Consider the following 22,656-nt stretch of genomic DNA (forward strand, 5'->3'; position numbering starts at 1 on the left):
AGGCTGCATCATGGTAAAAATCTTTCATGTTTTGAAAGTTTGGTTAATATGAGATTTATGATACACAATTATGACATTCGATCTTCTGGAGAGATTAATATTCCATTGACTGGTTTGACCCGGTCGACGTTTTCTTTACTTCATAGTGGGATTAGAAGTTGGACTAATCTAGATCAAAGTCTAAACAATAATAGTCATTTTTCTTTTTTCAAGAGAGAAATAAAAGAAATCCTTTTTACTGATTATGAATTTTAGTTCCTTTGTCTTTTTTTCGTGGGGTGGGGTGTAAATGAATAATTGAGTATCTTATTTAGGCTTCTGGGATATGATTTTTATAGTTTCATTGAATTTGTTTGTTGTAAAGCTTATGTTGCCGATTAGGTCGCACTATTGGTTTTATCTCTTTCTTTCTTTGTCCTGTATTATTTTCCAATGTATTTTTGCAGCCATTGGACAAGTATATACTTATTTACTTGTCCAGTGGGGTTGGACATGTATAAATTTATTTAAAGTATGAACAGATATTTTTTGTTCATAGACTAACCTTGACTTGCAACAACCAAATACACGGATGTCCTGCCATTGTAGTACTGGAACAACTCGAGACTCATCTTTTGGAATGTAGCTTCGATCCTAAGAGACTTGTTAGTTGTAACTCTGGATGTGGAATTACAATATGCTTTGGTGAGCTTGCAAACCATAATTGTGCGCAAAGTTTGAGGCTAGAGATGAAAGAAACTTCCGAAATTCTCTTTGGACTGGTAGATATCGAAACAGAAAATAAAAACAAAATGTCAGAGATAGAATCAAAATTGGCTGAAAGTGCTCAAAGTTTGAAGTTTGAGATTTCGAAAATGTCAAGAGACCAAAGAGACATGGCAACGAAATTGAAAAAAGTCGAAAAAGCAAATGAAGAAAATATGTCAAAGATACTTGGTACAAATACTAATCTCGTTAAAGAATTGGAAAGAGTCAAAAAAGCAAATGAAGACAAAATTGTAATGATTGAGTCCAAATATGAATTACTTTGGGCTGAAATGGCGAAAATTCAAATATCAATGTCGAATTTACTTCACATAGAGAGTTCTACAGTGAAACAGGTAAAGACACATTTTACTTTTACTTTTATTACTTTTATTTGAAAAATTTTTTTTTTACTTTTTTTCAGTTCCTAGTCTAATAACAACTTCGCAATTGTCCATTTTATTAGATACTAGCAAATTTCGGAACAGTTACATTTTTAGTAGTTGTGTTTCTCTTAAAGTAATTCCTAACTCCTTGGACTGGTGGCTTGACTTCCAGAATAGTTAGATAAATCCTGAATCACATAGATCCTAGGACCTCTTTTAGTGGCCTAATCTGTAAAAGAATAAGATACATGTTCAATAAACCCATCAAATTTTGCCACAAAAATGCTTACCCATGAAATGATAGGACTACTTTTTCTACTTTCCAAAGAGGAGCAACAAAATTTTTGATTTCAGAGTTGTGCCTCTGTTAATATGTAATTAAATCATGACTATTAGTAGAATAAATGCTAGAGTTTTTTATAATCATAATCCTTATATATAATAATTAGATATTAATAGAGTTTTTTATAAATATAATCCCAAAATTTGCATTTTCGTGGCTGATACCTAGTTTCAAACAGTATTTTATTACTGCTGTCATATACCTAACAGCAAGAGTTCCCTGTAAACGGAAGGAAGTTTTTCTTTTTTCACATAATTTTCATTGTACTTTCTTTTATGAGGAAATGTTTGACCATCGAAGGGGCAGGAGCTGTTGACTGTCAGTAACCAGTCAATGTTTGTGTTAACAATCCTTAAGATAAATGGTGTGGATTTGTTTTCACAATGCACCTAAGAAACTATGTAGTCAACGAGCTGTCGAATATTCAACCCATCTCCTTGTACGCCTTTGCACTCGGTGCAAAGATAAAAAATAATAAAAGATTGTAACAAAAACCCACTAGAATAATAAAATCAAACTATAAATAAGAGTTAAAATACGGATAAATCCTTTTAATAGACAGCATTAAATTTCGCAAAAAAAACACTAGCCTATTTGTCAAATATATAAATTTGACTCTTTCTCACAACTCTACTTTGTAAAACAATGAAAAACTTTAGCGTAAAGAGCGCTGCGTTGAGGAGGGGACAACCCCTTTCATAAACAGAATAATTTCTGTTCGTTTTAAGTTTCAATATCACTCCCTGCTTGTAGTTACAAAACTTCTTTTTATTATTAAGATTTCTGACCGTTTATTAATTAATGTATGTTTTTATTTTGGCTTAACACACTTGAATAATTAAAACGAAATTTGTATTAGATTTTTTTTTTCTAAATGGCTTTCTCATAGTTTTGATCGGATGAAAAGGGGTAGGGATATTTTTTTTAATAATGCTGGAAAATCCTGCGGCCACTTCATGGAATTTTCTTCGCTCATGACAAATTCCTCCATGGAGCGTTAATACATTATAGCCCCCCTCGAACCCCCTTTAATGTGTAAAGTCTCCCTGAAAACCTCTGTACACGTCCCAATAATCATTAATATATGTAAGCAATGGTAGAAGTTTGTAACTTGTAGACCCTCCCCCAGGGACTTTAGGGGAGTAAGTCGTCCCTAAAGACACAATTATTAGGTTTTTTGACTATGCTGATCAAAATGGCTATATCAAAATTGTATCCAGTGACATTGGAAAAAAATTAGCGTGGCAGGGGGCCTAGATGTCTTCCAATTTCTTTTGGTAGCTTAAAAAGGGCACTAGAACTTTTAATTTCCGTTATAATGATCCCTTTCACGATATTCTAGGACCACTGGGTCAATACGATTACCCCTGGGGAAAAGAAGAAGAAAAAAACAAATGCACACATCCGCAATCTGTCTTTTGGGAAAAAAAAATACTAATTCCACATTTCTGTATATAGGAGCTGGAAACTTCTACAGTAGTATTTTCTGATACGCTAAATCTGATGGTGTGATTTTGGTTAAGATTCTTTGATTTTTAAAGGGTGTTTCTTCCTATTTTCTAAAATAAGGTAAATTTTCTCAGGCTCTTAACTTTTGGTAGGTAAAATTAATCTTAATTAAACTTATATATTTAGACTCAGTGTAAAAATGCGATTCTTTTGACGTGACCATTGTGTAGAGTTTTGGTTACTATTGAGCCGGGTTGCTTCTTACCACAGTTCGTTACCGCGAACTGTTTGATTCTCTAAAAGTTCCAACTTTATAGAGCGTTGCAGAGGGCTGAAAACTAATAGAAAAAGGCACAGGAAAAAAATTGTTGCTGTTTATATTGGAACAATATAAACAGTAACAGGAGTTACCTAAACATAACGAGTTCAGGGTGCTAAAATTGGCTTGAAAATTAATGTTAATAAGACTAAGTCACTAAGGCTAGGAATAAGTGAAGATGAACAGGTGACCTTAGGTAACGAAAAGATTGATCAGGTTGGGAGCTTCAGTTACCTTGGTAGTATTATTAGTAAAGATGGTGGGAGCAGTGAAGATGTTAAAAGTAGAATAGCTAAGGCTCAGAGTGTTTTTTCACAGTTAAAAAAGTTTGGAAGAATAGAAAGATAAGCCTACAAACCAAGATTAGAATATTGGAAGCTACAGTGATGACAGTGGTCAAATATGGCTCTGAAGCATGGACACTACGAAAAGCAGATGAAAATTTACTAAGTGTTTTCCAGAGAAATTGCCTACGGATTGTTCTGGGTACCCGGCTGACTGACTGTATTTCAAACATTAGGTTGTACGAAAGGTGTGGTTCAATCCCGCTTTCTGTGGCTATAATGAAAGAAAGGTTGAGATGGCTAGGCCACGTTCTACGGATGAAGGATGTTAGACTACCGAAGATTGTCCTTTTTGGCCAACCGTCTGGGGCTACACGGAAAGCAGGTCGTCCTTGCCTGAGTTGGGAGGATGTCATAAATAAAGATTTAAAGGAAATGGAAACTTCCTGGGAGGGTGTAAAGAGGGAGGCTTTAAATAGAATAGGTTGAAGGAGGAGTGTGCGTAGCTGTGTTGGCCTCAGGTGGCTTGGTGGTGCAGTGAGTTATTAGTAGTAGTAGTAGTATATTGGAATAACCGTCGATTCATAACATATTCCTTCTTCAAAACTTAGTAGCCTCTAAGAGAGGGCAATACCCGAATCCATTCTTGAATTACACCCTTGTGGCAATCTGCATGCGCATGGTAAACTTTTCCTTTAGTTCCTATACCCCTTAATACCCCATCAACATTTTAGGAGCTGGTGTTCCCCCTGCAAAATTCCTCCACCCCCCGGAAGATTTCCCCTGGGAAATTCCTACCCAGAAAATTCCCTCCAAAAAAAATCCTACCCCATGGGAAATTACCACTGAAGATGTTCCCCTCGGAAAATCTTCCGTTGAAAATTCCCTCCGGGAAATTTCCCCACACACAGAATTGAGCACCCAAAGAAAAAGTACAAAGTAGGTAGTTTAAAATGTCCATCAGCCTCATGAAAAGTTGTTAGCCTGAGAAGTTTCCTCATTTCAAAAAAAAAGTCCTGAAAAGCATAATTTGGCCCCATAAGAACCAAGTTGCGATCAATTTAAAATTTCGAGGATGTTAATTGATTTAAAAGTCAAGTTGGCAAATTGCTAACTTGGACCAATATCTAAATTTTAGATTTAACCCAGTAGATTAAAAACAATCATTAAAATATATTTGGTGACGGATTCTAGTTCAACAGGTACTAGAAAAGAGGGGCGGTGGGTCATTGTTTATTCTGAGGGGGGGGGCCTTATGTCTGAAATAGCCTATTTCAATGCCCACTTTGCCTTATCTCCTTGAGTCCTTGGAAAAGTACAGAAAACTTTCTTAAATACCCATACATTATTCTTTATTTACCCACACGTCTAAAATACGACTAAAAAGGAAGAATTTATGCAGTCTTTCAGTTGGGTATGGCCTAGTTTTGCAAAGATAGTACATTTTTCTTTTAAACACACGAAAATAGAAATAAATACTAAGTGTTCCTTAATTACCCATATATTACCACAAAAACGAAAGAATTTACGCTCTCTTTCGGGTAGAAACAGCTAAGTTTTACAAATACTGTACATTTTCTAAAGACACGCAAAAATATAAATAAATACTATGTGCTTCTCAATTACCCATGCATTACGACTAAAAAGGAAAAATTTATGAACTCTCTCGGTTAGCTATGGCTAAGTTTTGAAAATACAGGGCCCCCAGTCATAACTTACAAACCTTCCCACCAGACTCGGGGGGCAGGGGCTGTGTTGACCCCCTATTTATCTGATCTTTGGACTAATTTAAACTAAATAACTATCTCGAAGTTTTGATCGGGTGCATTTGGAGAAAAGTGGGTGCAGAGGTTTATGCCTTCTGATCACTCTTGACTCTTAAAAATGGAACTAGATTTTTCAATTTCCGATAAAATGATCCTCCTCTAAAGTTTATACAACCACTCCCTACATAAGAGCCTTATCTGCCACCGAGGCATAACTTTCAAAACTTTCTCCCGGGCTATAGGAGATTGTGTCTTCCCTAGAGTTTTTGTTGTCTGATATTTGAGCAATATAGGACTAAATGAGCCATCTTAAAATTTTGATGGGATACATTTTGGAAAATAGGGCTGGGGGGTAGCTAATAGCACTCTTATCACTTTTTACACTCAAAAAGTTTACTAGAACTTTCGATTTCCAAATATTTGAGTTCCTTCTGAAGTTTATACAACCATCCCCTTTCCGCAAGAACATCATATAACCCCGGCCATAGCTTACAGCACTTGCCCCAGGGATCGAAGGGCTGTGTTAACCCGGGCTTCTGTTATCTAATGTTTGAACTATTTTTAACAAAATGACTATGTCGGATTTTTATCAAATGCATATGGGAGAAAAGGGCCTGGGGGAGCTAATTGTCCTCCGATCACTTTTGACTCTTAAAATGGGCACTAGACCTTCTGATTTTGAGTCAAATGACTACCCTCAAGGGTTTATACGACCTTCCCTTCTGTATGAAATGCCTCTAGAAAAAAAAATAATCGTAGGCAGCACAATAGTGCTCCTTAAGTCAAGAAATGTTAGCATAAAATACATTAGCACAAGATTATTAGTCAAGATATTAACACAACTATTGTTATTATATTTTTTTTAGACCAGGACACTTTGTATAGAAGGAGTTCAGAAAATTCTAATAGGACTCAATCGATTTGAAATTGAGAGGGATAGTACCCATTTTAATAGTTTGGGGAAGTGTTCCCCAAATACTTACCATAAAAATTTGAAGATATCCATTTTGTTCAACGTAGTTGAAAGGTCCAGAAATTATGTATTTGAGGATGAAAACCCCCTCCCTTACAGTCCTTAAAGCAAAGGTTTCAAGTTACACCCTTGGGGCGTATAAGATTTTCTTAGAAAACGTGGTCGTACAAACTTTGAAAGGGGCTCATTGGGCTGGTAAACAGAAGCGCTAGTGTCGTTTTTATGAGTCAAAATGACTTGAGGGCATTTACCGCAGTCGAATATTTTTGTACCACACACACACACACACACACATATATATATATATATATATATATATATATATATATATATATATATATATATATATATATATATATATATATATATATATATATATATATATCATGAAAAGAGAAATCACCAATGCTACAGCACAAACACACACAAAAAAAAAAAAAAAAAAAAAAGACAGAAGGAGAAAAGGAAGACTGCTTTCCTAAATTAGTGATTAATATAGACCAGCACTTGAATGAGGCCTTAACCCTACTCATCCACACAATCACATAGGTCAAACAGTATAGCCACACACAATCAACCATAAAGAATAATCCATGGACAGGCAGTCATGTCGTCAATAAGTATAAGTAGTCATTTACCGAACAATAGAAAAAATAATATAGACAAATAATTCAGAGGCAACACCCAACATAAGGGCTCATCAGGAGAATACACTAGCCTATATAGGGTTTCGCCACTCTAAATTCTCTACCCAGCACAGTGTTGTGGCTACCACAGAATATCCATGGCATCCCCGCGTCAGGTATCACCCACAAAATACATGCCTATGAAAAAAAAAAAAACAGCAAATGTAAAACAACCAAGTAAAACCAAAACAAGCTTATCCTGTTAATATATCCCTCCCTTTAGCAACAATAGGTAAACTAAATATTATAAATTTTACCAAATCACAAATATTAACACATTGCAAAAAACCTGAATGAACTAAACAATTATAGAATTCATCTTTACCATGTGGCTAATTTTTTAAAAAATTCGCTCAATTAGAAACACAATTCAAAATAAATGGCGCTGTGACAACATTTCTCGAACCTCCGAAATTAGTTAAAATTTCTTTAAGTATTTCTAGATAATTCTTTTGATATTTATTTAAAAGTTCGTTATAATGAAAACTAAATTTTTTAAATTGCCAAGTTAATTTATTTGCAGAAAAACCTCTTGATATCAATTTTTGGCTTAAGATTTTACATCTATTTTTAAAATCAATATAATTACTACAAATCCTTGCATAACGAAGTAACTGCGAGAAAAACGCTGAATATGTGCTATTTTAGTGTATATTACTTTCAGGGAATGGGAAACTAATCACTTCAAAATCAAAATCATCCGTTTTATTATACATTTTAAAACTTAATTTATTATTATCACAAATATTAATATTTAAATCTAAGAAATGATCTTCATGACCAGTGCCATGACTAGGCTCAAGAATAAGCTCTGATGAATATATATTTTTAGAAATATCAATGAAATCCTTACAATTTAAGACCAAAATATCATCTAAATATCTTTTATTATTTGACAAAGCATGTTTTAAATTAATTGGATTATTCTTATCCATCATATATTTATATTCTAGTTGACTTAAAAACAAGTCAGCTATAAATGGGCTGGTATTCCCCCCATGGGAATTCCCATAATTTGCTTGTACAAATCACCCCCAAATCTTATATAAGTATTGTATAGAACAAATTCCAATAACTCAAAAATCATATCCAAGCTATAACATCGCAAGTTAACTGTAGTATTAAAGCAGTTTGTCCATATGGCTTTTTTATTATAACTGTCTATTTTTAAGAACCTTTTACTAGATAAGAGGAAAGATTTCTTTATAACAGTTTTTAAATTATCAAACACTAAATTAAGTGATAAATTAGTATACATTGTCGCAAAATCGAAAGACTCAATTCTTTTAGCTGAAACCATTGTTAAAGAATCTATCACCTGCAGTGAATTATTAACACTCCAATATGGATTAAAATTCGAAAATTTTTTAATACCAGAACAATAGGTTTTAAGTTTATTTACAATTTCCTTTAAAATTAAAGAGAGGTCAGTAGCAGCAATGCGGGTTGGACATTTAGCTGCTCCAGCAATAAACCGTGGTTTAGGGGGATTCTTATGAAATTTTACAGTCCAATATAGGAAAGGGAACTTTTTATCATTGTCATTTATTTTAATATTAAAATTTTTAAAAAGTATTTCTTCAGTCTTTTCAATTAAATTCTCATCCTCTATATTTACCTTTTCATAAACATTAGTTGTGCATAACTCCCTTTTTAAGATATCACAATACAGCTTCTGACAAATTATGGCAAAATTATTATTAGCTTTATCCACTGGCACAATTACAAATTCATTCTTTAGATTAGCAATTGCTTGTTTAATCTTCGCATTATAAAATAATGATTTAGTGTTACTATTTTTTAAGTTAGAATATATCTTATTTCTTACTCTACTAATAATTAAATTCTTCCAACTTTGAAAACTCTCTTTATTTTTATTCTCTTTCTTACACCACTTATCAATAAATAAATCAAAATCATTTTCCAAGCCATCAAGAACACTCGATGGTTTCAGATGATGAGAAAGACGGAAATTAGCCCCTTTATTCATTATAATTTGAAGATCATCTTGCTTTATTATTGACAAGTCCCCTGTTATAACATGTTTGTAAGTAGGATTTACAAATGGGCCAAGTTGCTTACAATTACAAACCGGTTATTTTATTCAAAATAGTCCAGATATTATGTGAAAAGGCCTTTAAGGTTAAGCCAAGCCCCTGAACCTGGGAGTAGGGGTTTACCCTTTTAAGAGAGCAAAAGCAATGAAGAGTAACTATTACCCTCCCTAACAACACCTGTTTCACCATACAAAGTTGACTGTAATCATGGAATAATGATTTTGCTCAAAATAGTGCAAAGAACATACAACATTCCCTCTTGGGTTGATACAACCCCTGTGCCCTGAGGATGGGGATATAAGTCATTCCCTGTGGGTATGTATTTTTTTGGATTGAGATTAACGTCAGATGTGGGTCATTTAATTTGAAAGTAGAAGTTATAGTGCCCTTTCTAAGAGTTAAAAGTGATTTGAGGGCAGCCAGCCATTCCCCCACGTCCATAATTACCCAAAAACATCCAATCAAAATCTGGAGATATCACTTTTTATTCATCGTGGCTAGAGGGTCTGAAAACTATGTCATTGTGGAAGAAACCCTGCCCCCATAGCCCCCAGGGCAAGGGTTAAAAGTTAAGCCCCGGAAAGATGTAGCTTGTTTTATAGAATGAGCGGTATTATAAACTCCAGATGGAGCTTATTGGACTGGTATGCAAAAGTTCAATCAGGGGTAATCAGAGGCTCATTTGATTCGAAATTGAAAGGGCTAGTGCCCTCTTAAGAGTTAAAAGTGATTTGAGAGCAACCAGCCCCCCTCCCCAATTACATTTCTTTTCACCAAATGCAATCTGAATGAAAACCCCCAGGAGATATTGAACAAGGGCTTTAAGGCTTTAAATTTACCCACCTCCCTCTCCCGGACTGTACTGTAACTATAAGCTTTTAGGGAATGTGTAGTCGTATAAAATTCAAATTAGGTCTCATTTGATTAAAAGCTTGAAGTTAGAGTGCTGTTTTTAAGAGTCAAAGTGATATGAGAGAAAGCAACTCTCTTCCCGCCCATCATTTCTAAAAAAACATACAAACAAAGTTTTGAGACACTAATTTGTCAGCATTGCCGAAAGGCTCAGTAATTATGATTTTGGGGATATCAACCCACCCTACCCCCACTCTCCCTGAAGTCTCTGGATATGGGCTGTAATCTAGGCAACATGTTCATTGTTTACCTATAGTATGTGTTATCAAGAAAATGTGTGCATGTTTGACTTCTACTTTCCCAAAATACGAAGGGAATTGAGATGAGTCTTTCAAGGAATGTTGAGGGGAGTGTTGAACTAGATCAAAACATGATATGAGTATGAGGGTTGTCAAAAGGGTTTAACTCAGGAATGACTGGGTATATTTGGAACTTTTAAGAAATGATAAGGTTGGTGATCAATAAAACAAAATGGCAATATTTGCCAGCCACTACTAATACAGCTACAGCTGTTTCTACTGCTACCACAATTACTTTTACTGCTACTAATACTATCACCAAAACTACTACTTTTTTAGCTAGTACCGTTAAGGTTGAGGATATTAAAAAAAAACATCTGAGGAGAGGTTGAGGGGAGGGTAGAACTAAATCAAAACATATTATGTGTACGGAGATTGCTGATACAGGTTTATAAGCAATATTTTGGGAATGGCTTATCGCATCAATAGGAAAATTCAGAGGTATCATGAGTGGGATTTCCAGGTTACCGAAAGGCGAAATGTGCCTGCTACAAGTGCTACTAATACTGCTGCTACTGCTACTGTTAGCACCAAACAAAATACACTATTACTCCTACTGCGGTTCTTACTACTACCACCACAACTATGATACAAGTACAACTTAGGCCACACGTATGAAGGTGAAAATTTGACAAAATCTGGAGAAGGAATTTAAAATAAATAAAGAAACTTATGCTTTGACAAACTTATTGTCAAAAGGGTGTATCTCAAGAATGGATTTGAGTATTAAGTCGGAACTTTCAGAGAATTCTCAAAGGGGAAGATCAATTGACGAAAAGGTAATATATACATGTAATAATACCCCTTACTTAGTTAAGAATATAAATTAGAACTTAAAATTTGTATTCTCAATCCCAAAAGCTGAAAAACTGGTGAAATATTCCAAGTATTAACAAATAGTAGAACTTTGGCAATCAAAACAAACGGAAATTAATTAAATAAAGGCTTTCCAAATAAGAAGTTTTTCAGAGAAAACCAAAGAGCTAATTAAAGTTTCAAAAAAGTATGGTAATTCAAAGTTAAAAGATCAGAAGTTACTGCTAAAGAACGAATGAAACAAAAAGCAAGTAAAAATTAAAATAAACAATCTCATCAAACACAAATTGAATGAAAATTAATGCTCAAAGTAAACTTAAAACAAACAGAAATTACTGCAAAGAAGTATTTGAGTACTGCCCTCACCCTCTAATCACAATCCTTCAAAAGTCTATTGTGTCATTTTTGCTTTACTGAGAACAAAATATATTTTTAAATCTTTCTATAATTATAATATTGAAAGAAATTTCATACTATGTTGAATCTTAATTTGGCAAGACTTATAATTCAATTAACAATGTTTTATAGTATTTTTAAATTTTATCTTCATTAGTTCTTTCCTGGTGTCTTGTTCTTCATAGTGATTTTTTTTATTCAGTGTTTTGAAAGATTGAATTCAGTGTGCTCTGTTCAAATAGATATAGTTTTCAATTAAATGCAACATACTTTAAAAGCTTTACCCTTAAGAGGAGAGTAGCCAAACTCCTGATTTTAGTAATTTTTATTTGTTTTAAGTTTGACTTGAGCATTCATTTCAATTTCTATTTGTTTTTGCATTTGTTTCTTTGTCATGTCTGTTATCTTGCTGTTTGATGTAACAATTTATTTTAACTTAAGTTTGAATCGTCATAGGACTTATTTCTAATTGTCTTGAGTTTTATTACGGTTCTTTCCTGTTTTCTTTACTGTTCTCTGAAATGTTTATTTTTTGGGAAGTTTTCTTTTTAGGAATTATACTCAAGTCAAGTCAATGTGGCAAAACCAGATCCTTCAAATTATATTTCTCATCCCGCCAGTATCTGAACCACGCCATGAAAAACCCTCCTAAAATTGAAATGGAGCGGTACCCCATCGAGGAATTTATCTTTCTCCCAAAGCGCTGTTTTAACTGCCAGAATTTTGGTCATATTTCTGCTAATTGCTCTAGCCAGCAAATTTGCTCTCGATGCGGAGAAGGAGGTCATGGCTCTAGCCCCGACTAGCTCTGTGGAAACCCTATAGCATGTGCCCTCTGCAAATCAAAACGCCCAACTTGCCATTCCTTCAAGTGCCCCACAATAATAAAAATCGTCAGTGAGCTGAAGCGGCCCAATGTCTAATAGCCAATGTCTAAACGCCAAGCCTGCGTCAAAATTACGTCATTGAACATGAACGGAGGAGTCCCCAACAAACTCACCATAATTCAAAAGTATTCTGCAGACTGTGACATTATGTTTATACAAGAGCATATGCTCTCTCCTCTCAATATTTCTCTCCTAAAGTTCTCGCACGAACTTACTTTTTACTTCGAGCCGGCGAAAATTCGGTCTTTCGGACGCCCCTCCGGTGGCTTGGCAATTATTTGCAAACCGTATATTGAAAGTAAGGAGTTATTTACGCATGATCACTTCTTGGCTATATCTTCCGGCAATATCGCATTCTTCAATGTATATCTTCCTACAAACTACCATGATGACAAATTGGAGCGAAAGTTTATGAACGCAGTTCGCGAACTAGCCAAGTGCCTGAAGTCTGTGACCCAGAGAGATTTGCATTGTGTAGTCATGGGGGACTTCAACTGCAACCTTCTTGACAGCACGTGTGCCCGTAGTCAGCTTCTAAACGGCATCTTTGATGACAAACTTATCATCCTCTCAAAAGACAGTGATTATTCCTTCGTTCATAATTCAGGGTCCGTTTCAAACATTGACCATACGGCCTGCTCTAAGAATATTAACGGAAGTGTAACTGTTCTAAAAGACGCTGTCTTCGCTGATCACTTACCCCTGCTAGCATCTCTAAGCATAAAACCAGCTCTGCGTCAACCCAAGAACGACAAGTGCAAAGTAGTAAGCGAATGGGATAAAATTAATACTACTTTATATCATCAGGTGCTGAACTCACTTCTTGTAAAGATACGAATCCCCTTTCATTTACTCCAAGTGAATTCGAATTTTGATCCCGCAGATGCAAGAGTACTCATCAATATATTTTGTGCCGAGATTACTCACTCGCTTCTCGTAGCTGAAAAAAAGCAGTTCCTACCAGAAAGGTTAAAATGAAAACAGAAATTCACAAATTCTCGCAAAATCCGGCCCTAGTTAAGTGTTGCAACGATGCTAAGTTTTAGTTTAGAATCTGGCAAGATTGTGATAGGCCCAAATCTGGTCCTGTTAACTCTATCCGCTTATGGACTAAACGAAAATTTGACAAGCAGCTGAAAGCTCATCGCACCAAATTAAAAGAAGAGTATTCCTCCAGAATCGTAAGTGACCCAAAACTAATCTGGAAAGCCCGGTTGAGCAAACCGGTCACCGGAAAACCCCATGATTCGATTAGCGAAAAGGATTGGGAATCGTATTTTTCCAACGAATTCAGTGCCCCCGACCCAAATACGTCCAATCCCTTCGTAAACCGGCTAGAATCGGTATTATCCAGCCAGTGTGTCCCTGATTTTGTCGTTACTTACGGAAGCGTACATGAAGCTATTTTAAAGCTGAAGAAGAAACATTCCCGAGGTTTGGACGAACTATGCGCGCTAAATCTGCTACACGGTACTACTATGCTTATTGAATATCTGACGCCGCTATTCCAGATTATTTTAACCACTGGTATAGTGCCTGACTCTTTTTGTTTCGGTTTGCTCTCGCCCATCCTTAAAAAAAGGAAACCAACAAACCAATGCTCTTCTTACAGGCCAATCACTGTTGCTCCAGTGCTCTGTAAAGTTCTTGAGAGCTTAGTCTCAAAAGAAGTTCAATATTCGTGCCGATTACCTGACCACCAGTTCGGTTTCCGACCGGGTCTGGGTTGTGCTCACGCTCTTTTCAGTCTTGCCGCTATTCTACCAGATTCTCACGAATCCGGTGATCCTATAGTGATTGGTGCTTTTGATGTGAGTAGAGCGTTTGATTTTTCGATTCACGCTCAGGCCCTTTTAGCCATTTACCAGCAAGGTGTAAACCTCCGTGTCACTAGGGTACTGTACGATATGTATTGCCGTTTAAAAGCGCATATAAAAATAGGTAACCACATCACATCAGTGGTTGTTCTAGTAAAGAAAGGTGTCCGCCAGGGTTCATTATTATCCCCAAGTTTGTACAATAACAGTGTTTTAAATGTCCAGGCATGTGTAAATGTTTCGTGTATCTCCAAGAATATAAATGTGTCGCTACTTACATACGCGGACGATCTGTTAAATCTAAGTCGGTCTATTAGGGGTCTGCAATCGAATTTCCCGATCCTGCGTGATGAATACCGAAAAATCGGCCTGGCCTTCAATACTTCTAAATCTGCGGTTCTTTTTTTCAACGATAGTCCTTCTCAGCCTGAACACCTCCTACTGGGTAGTGAGTCAATCACCGTTTCATCTCATGTCGTGTATTTGGATTTACCCATAGGCCGTAACCTTAATGAAACTCGTCTACTGCTCGTTAAACACGTCGAGAAAAAACTCCGCACCGCGTATGGGTCTACCGTCGCCAGCAGACTCCCCTTATGCCAAAAGTATCTCGCCAATATGTATAACGCTGTCACACTGCCGCATATTTTATATATCGCGCCATTTTGGAATTTATTAACTGACACCCAAAAACGCAAGCTCCGGTCCCTTTATTTTAGTTTCGCGAAGTTCCTGCTGCGATGCCCCTTGTGGACGAGATATACATATATGACTGATAAACATAGAATTGCAGACCCCAGTATCGCGGTAAACCGGTTGATTTCTAATTTCCAGGCAAAATGGAACCACCCCTGGCTTAAACATTTCTACAGTTCTTGATTATGTATTTTTCCACGTTGTGTCTTATATTTCTCTCCGTTTTTCTTCTCGATTTTTCTTTTCTTTTATTTGTTTTTTTTTCATTGTACTCCGTTTTGTTCCATGTGAAAAATACGGGTAATAAATATTTTACTTACTTACTTACTTACTATAGTTTAGGTCCTAAATAGTAGTAGTTAGGTGTACTGAATTCAGAGACAAGTTTTTTTTTTTTTTTTAGCACCAAAAGCTGCTGCATTAAAGAATTTAAGCTTGAAATTAGATTTAAACCCAAAAATAGGATCTTATCTCATTTTTTTAAACACCCAAATCTATTCCTCCATTTAATACACCGACTTGTCACAAATTTATAGAGGTTGGGACAGGTGAAATAGGTTTTTATATAACATTTTACAGCTCAAAGCATGGCACTGGAAGCATTTTCTACCTCATACCCTCACTCCTCCCTTGCCTGTAAGCTTGGAAAGATTCTAATAACGGCTTCTAAAAACTAGTGTTTAACTGTGAATATTGGTTGAATCCTGGGAACAAGGAGCAAAGTCCAAGAGAAAAAGCCTGTAAGCCAGTGGTTTCAATTCAACGAAATAAGGGGATTGAGGGATTTTTTTTATTTTGTTTAAAGTAACTATAAAAAAATTCAAAGGAAATACCAAAACAGAAGTATTCTTGAAAATTAAGAGGGGGCAAAAATGAGGGAGGCCAATGCCCTCACCCCTCAGCTGACGCCACTGCACTAGGTCGAGTTTTTTTCAATCAAGACATTTTTTCTTATTGACTTGTCATTGCAAAATCTTTAAAGCCTTGCAAATAGGGCAGGGGCAAAAGCTAAAATACAAAAATTATCGAATCCTAATAGTTTTCTCCATATAGTTTTCTCCATACTATTACGAATTTTATATTCAAGTTTAAGTTTATTTGTGTTTGCCATATTTGTGAGAATCATAATTGCAAAAGAAGAAAAAAGAATCCAATTTTGCAATCTATGTTAGCCTATATAAATTTGTTATTGTGACCACATTGCTAGGCTCAAGCCCAAAATCCGTTTCTCAATGAATCCATGTACTCTATGCCTTGCATTTCTGATAATTTTAATACAGTCGATTTTACAAATGCTGTACAGTTATGTGGGCCAAATTGTTCTTGGTGGAGTGGGGGCTCAGTATCCACCATGCACAACAGAATAAACATTATATCACAATTTTGACCTAAAAAAGATAAAAAATACCTACTTTTCCTCCTAAAAGTTGATAGTGAAGTTACCCAGTTGCGAAAATTTAAGAAAATGTAGAGGAATAGGCATATACATTTTTTTAAATCTAGCGGGGCCTTTTTCAATTTTCTCAGCAAAAATGAAAATATCTTCAAAACCTTGACTAATAACATAAACAAAAAATGGCAAACATATAAAAATTCTTCTGTGAAATGAATTCTGTGAAATGGAGCTGCTGTATGAAACCTTGCAAGACCTATTACATGTTTCCAAAATGAAAAATTATTTTGAATAATGTTGCCAAATTAGGGGTCAGTACCATTTCTGTTTCTGACTAAAACAAAAATGGTAAAATATAGCAATAAAAAAAAAAGACATCAAAAAATGCAAATACCGTTTCTGTTTTCACTGAGAACAGAAATGACTTGTTTTACTTGAAAGTGGCTGTTTTAACAGATATTTCTTTTTTTAGGCTAATGTAGGTAAAGTGAACATTTATTAATATAGATTAATAGAAACCAAATATATAAAGAGACCAAATAAATATTCATGACCAGTTCTTTCGTGCAAGGTACCCCGCAATACTAAATGCATTCTTACTGGGCTCTGAAGTTGCATACACTGTGTGATGCATGCATTTAGCTGATCTTAACTCCGGGTAAATGTAGAAGTAGTTTGCCCAAAGTTCAGCAAATCAGAATTTGTTTCTGATCTTTGTCTCTCAATGAAGAAAAACAGTGAACTTGTATGCCCTGATAATATTTGCTGCTATGTGGGCAGTGCTTATATTGTTAGTATTTCGACTTGAAGGGTTAATCTAAAGCACAGTTATGTCAAAATAGTAAGCTAACAAGATGTCCTCTTTATCTGGATTTGGTGATAAATTTTGGTTATGGAAATCGAGACAGATATTCAGATCTTCAGTCCGTCTCCTCAAGTCTTCTTTAGTTCATTTCCAAGCAGTGAAGTACGGAAGAACTCACTAAAATTCAACTGGACAAAGTAGCGATAAAGTAATGAGGCTTGCTTTATCTTTAGGGAAAATTTCTCTTATTGAAGTAAATTAAATAAATTAATCTGACATTCAATCTATGGGATTCAAGTTGTGTGCAACAACCAATAGTGATAGATATACTAACCAAACATAATAACATGAGAATGCATTTCGAACAACAATGAAATAATCCGATGAAAAAAGGTTCTTTACATTAAAGGGTATTATGAAGGTTTGCTTATTGTCCGCTTCCTAAAATATGGCAAGTCTCTACCCAGTTGAAAGTATGCATAAGGCAAATTTTCGTTGGGGGAGGAGTATTTCGAAAGACTGGCAATTGATATGACAATTTTAGGAAGCATTCTGAAAATTACAAAAATAATGATTTTTTGAACGGGTGGGCGGTTGTGTTTGAAAGTCCTTAACGCTGTGCCGCCATTGAAGAATGTATTCAGAATTTTTCCGTTGGGTATTCCTTTTTTTGGGGGGGGGGACTAAAAAGAACTTTAAAAACAGATCAACAAAATTGCTAACATCTAAAATCACAGCATCATTTAACATTAATAAAGCTAACAAGATGACTTCTTTATCTTGATTATTTGATGCATTTTAGTTAGTCCCTGCCTGGGCAAGAGCATTGTCAATTGGGAAATATACAAATTTCAGTTGGATTTGAGTGAGTTCTTCTGTACTTCACAGCTTGGAAATAAACTACTGGAGACATGAGGAGATGGACTGACGATCTGAATCTCTGTCTATATTGCTCATTTTTTTGTAAACTACAGGGTCCAACAAGCCAGTTCTTATGACGAGTAGCATACCAAAATTGGGACTGGCTGAAAAATATCTCTTTAGCTGAACAGCTGGCAATTTTTTCTGCCCATTGACTAACTCAGCCATAGTACTGACAAGACAACTGTACTATGACAAATAGTAAAAATAGTACAGATAGTACTATGTACTTTTAAATAAAAAAAAACTAGTTTTTTTAACTGAAAGTAAGGAGCGACATTAAAACTTAAAACGAACAGAAATTAATCCATATATGAAATGGGTTGTCCCCTCCTCAACGCCTCGCTCTTTACTCCAAAGTTTTTAGTTGTTTTAAAAAGTAGAATTGTTGCAAAGAGTCAAAATTTAGCGTAAAGAGCGAGGGATTGCGGAGGGGACAACCCATTTCATCTACGGATTAATTTCTGTTCGTTTTAAATTTTCATGTCGCTCCTTACTTTCAGTTAAAAAAAACAATTTTTTTCATTTAATTTCTGAACATTTTTGAATTAAGGCACGTTTGATTTTTGCTCTCCGCACATAAATTATTAAAATGAAATTTCCATATTGACTCTTTTTTCTTTGTTAAATGGATTTCTCTTAGTTTTGATCAGATGATTTTGAGAAATAAAGGGTGGAGAAGAAGGTCTAGTTGCGCTCCAATTTTTTATTATTAGTTTATGTTTTTATTAGTAGAAAATATACGTAACTTAAGAATTAACTTACGTAACAAACTTTTATATTCTTATATTTTTATTATATATATGAGGGGTTTTGTCCCCTCGTGAATACCTCGCTCTTTACACTAAGGCTTAACTTTTGTCCCAATTCTTTAAGCATGACTCCTGAATCAGAAAGGCCGTAGAATAAATAGTTGAAATTAGTAAAAATACTTTAGCATAAAGAGCGACGTATTCATCTCCTCTTAAATACCTCGGTCTTTATGCTAAAGTATTTTTAGAGCTCCTCATATAGGTAAGAATCTCTGTTCGTTTTAAGTTTTAATGCTACTTCTTACTTTTAATTGAAAAAAAACCTTTTCATGTTTATTTTTCCATTTTTTTTATAGTAATGCTAGAAAATCCTGCGCCCTTTTCATTGAATTTCTCTTCCCCCATGACATATTCCTCCTAGGAAAGATCCTCCCACATATTCCCCTCCCCTCAACCCACCCCCAAACCAAAAAATCCCCTTGAAATCGTCTGTAAACTTCCCATGAACCATTAACCATTACTGTATTTAAACACTGGTCAAAGTTTGTAACCTGCAGCCCCTTCCCCATTGACTGTGGGGGAGTAATACATCCCCAAAGACATAGTTATTATGGTTTTCGACTATGCAGAACAAAATAGCAATCTAAAAATTTTGATCCGTTGACTTTGGGAAAAAAATAGCGTGGGAGGGGGCCTAGGTGCCCTCCAATTTTTTTGGTCACTTGAAAAGGGCACTAGAACTTTTCATTTCCGTTAGAATGAGCCCTCTTGAAACACTCTAGGACCACTTGGTCGATACGATGACCCCTGGGGAAAAAAAACAAAAAAAAAGACAAACAAATAAACACGCATCCGTGATCTGTCTGGCAAAAAATGTGAAATTCCACATTTTTGTAGATAGGAGCTTGAAACTTTTTCAATAGGGTTCTCTGATACGCTGAATCTGATGATGTGAATTTCGTTTAGATTGTATGACTTTTAGTGGGTTTTCCCCCTATTTTCTAAAATGAGGCAAATTTTCTCAGGCTCGTAGCTTTTGATGGATACAACTGATCTTGATGAAACTTATATATTTAAAATCAGCATTAAAAAGCAATTCATTTGATGTAACTATTGGTATCAAAATTAAATTTTTTAGAGTTTCGGTTACTATTGAGCCAGGTTACTCCTTACTATAGTTCGTTACCACGAACTGTTTGATGACAAAACAACTGACAAAACAACCAACACTATGACTGAGTTGTAAGAATAGGAAAATATGAGATGTATATATGTGTGTTTGTGGCACAAACACATTCGACCGAGGTAGATACCCTTAAATCATTTTGACTCATAAAAATGACACTAAAGCTTCTGATTACCAGCCCAATGAGCCCTCTCTAAAGTTTGTACGACCACGTTTTCTACAAAAATCTTATATGCCCCAAGGCATAACATAAAACCTTTTCCCTCAGGACTGTAAGAGAGGACAATAAGACCTCAACCTTTCAACTACGTTGAACAAAATGGATATTTCCAAATTTTGATGGGAAGTGTTTGGGGAACACTTCCCCAAACTATTAAAAAGTGTACTATCCTTCTCAATTTCCAATCGAATGAGCCTATTAGAAGTTTCTGACGGCAACTCCTTCTATACAAAGTGTCCTGGTATAAAAAATATAATAGCAATACATTGTGCTCATATCGCTCTTTACTTAAGGAGCACTATTGCGCTGCCTACGATTATAATTTTTTTCTAGAGACACTTCATACGGAAGGGAGGGTCCTATAAGCCTTGGAGGGGAGTCATTCGATTAAAAATCAGAAGGTATAGTGCCCTTTTCAAGAGTCAAAAGTGATCGGAGGACAATTAGCTCCCTCAAGCCCTTTTCTCCCAAATGTATTTGATAAAAATCCAAGATAGCCATTTTGATAAAAAATAGTTCATGTCATAGTAAAACAGCTGTTCCATTGAGCATTCATAACCCTTGTGAAAGAGGGACTGAAATATTATGTCTTGTGCATAGCTTTATCAAAGTTGTGGGATTTAGTTCAGGACTCTAACCAGCTTTTGTTTTTTTTTTCCAGCACTGCTCCTAGCATCAATGCTTCTCCAGAGAATAATATTTTCTCGATAATTTCATTTCAATTTTCCTTTAAAGTCATTAGGTCATTTTTATCTTCTTCAATTTATTTTTCAGTCACATTCTCAGCCACATGTGCTTGATGACAGGAGTGGGATATTGAAAGACAAATCTCGCAAGAAAATTTTTCTCAAGGTGATTATATTGGGTGACTCTGGAGTTGGTAAAACATGTCTTATGAACCAGTACGTCCTCAGAAAATTCTCAAATGAATACAAGGCCACAATTGGTACAGATATTGTTTCAAAAGAGGTCATGGTGGATGATAAGCTGGTGACTCTTCAGGTAAGCTGCCTTGTTAAATACCCTAGCTGCTTAAAACGTTGATATCGACAGTCCTAAAAATTATCAGTAAAAGTTACAGTAGATAATAAACTGGATACCCTTCAAGTAAAACACCATATATCATTTTATTTATAATATACCAGTTGTTGATCTTAGTGCAGGTAATTCTAGGCATTTACCTCCCATGGAGAATACCCCCTTCCCTGGAAAATACTCCCTGGAAAATGTATCTCTACTCAAAGGAAATGATTACTAAGAAATTTCTCCCAACGGAAAATTTCCCCAGACAATACCCCTGCCCCTGCATGAGACTCCACCTCAAAAAATATCCATATGTTTCCGAATAAAAAAATACTATCTGTAAGCAACAGGCAGATGATAAAGCTCGAAAAGGTACTAAAACTTTTACAATGGGGTTCTCTAAATGTTATGTAGATAGGGAGGGCGGGAGTTACCTTAAAGAGTACATTTTAATGCCAAAACATCCCAACTCTCATTGAGCCATCAGATAAATACAGAAATAGTTATAAAGGAGAGAGAGATGAGGGGAGGTTTGAGATAAAAATTAATATATAATCTTCAGGGCCGTAATCTGGATATTGTTTGAGAGGGGGGGGGGGGTATAAAATAAACCTTATAATGCATCAAAAGTGTTAAAGTTATTATCTACCTCCTTATGATCTCCGAGAATTTTTTTGGTGTACGCTACTATTATGAAAGTAAAGATTAACATTAAACGCCAAAATAATCAGGATTTATTTGGTATAGGAATGGGACTGCTAAAAGAATTAAAGGGTTGATACTGCTAAAAAATAACCATTTGACGCAAGATTATATTCAGGATTTTTTCATTGGGGCTGGGGGGGGGGGGTAAAAAAAAGCTTTATCAAACACATTACAAATTTGCTTATAAGCATTTTTGTTGCTTTTTTTCAAGCTGAACAAAAATTTCGGGGAGATGTTAATTCGATAAGCCCCCTGTCCCTGGATTTGGCCTTGAATGGAAGTGATGGTTGATGAAAAGATGCTAGCCTATCAAGTAAAATGTCTTGTTCATGCTATGCAGAGCATCTCAAGGAATTAGTATCCTGATTGTAGTTACTATACTGCGAAAAAATTGAAATTACTATAAATAACTGATAGAAATCATTATTTGTTTGGAAGGTTAAAAGCACAAAACAGGTTGAAATTAAAATTGATATGCCATTAAATTTACTCTAAGACAAAGAATGAAATAATGCGAGGAGGAGGAGAAGGGGCAAAAAAATAAGAAAAATTGACAAGTTTTGAATATACAACTCTCTACATCCTTCTCGCTTCAGTCTCTTTGATAATAATAGTGATATGGTAGGGATTGGTGTTCTTGAGAAGCATCTAGTAGACTAATATGGTCATCTAAGCTTGTTTTAGCCTCTTCCATCAGTTTTTATGCTAGCCATCATTTTGAAGAAAAAAAAACAATAATAAAACACTAGCATGTAAAATAATTTTTTTTTTTTTAAATTCAATCATCAATTCTTCAGTTAAGCGATATTTCTACCTGTCCT

General features: G+C 35.3%; 1 protein-coding gene across 1 annotated transcript in view; it reads left to right on the plus strand.

The window, feature by feature from the left end:
• The window catches only part of LOC136042277 (E3 ubiquitin-protein ligase NRDP1-like), a 77,541-nt gene that overhangs the window by 44,639 nt on the left and 10,246 nt on the right, over positions 1 to 22,656 (plus strand). The window contains exons 3-4 of the mRNA XM_065727230.1: positions 539 to 1,100; positions 20,882 to 21,109. Coding sequence (XP_065583302.1) covers positions 539 to 1,100; positions 20,882 to 21,109 — 790 coding nt within the window. The remainder of the gene's footprint in view (positions 1 to 538; positions 1,101 to 20,881; positions 21,110 to 22,656) is intronic.

This window comes from Artemia franciscana, unplaced genomic scaffold (assembly GCF_032884065.1).
Source record: "Artemia franciscana unplaced genomic scaffold, ASM3288406v1 Scaffold_1012, whole genome shotgun sequence".
NCBI lineage: Eukaryota > Metazoa > Arthropoda > Branchiopoda > Anostraca > Artemiidae > Artemia > Artemia franciscana.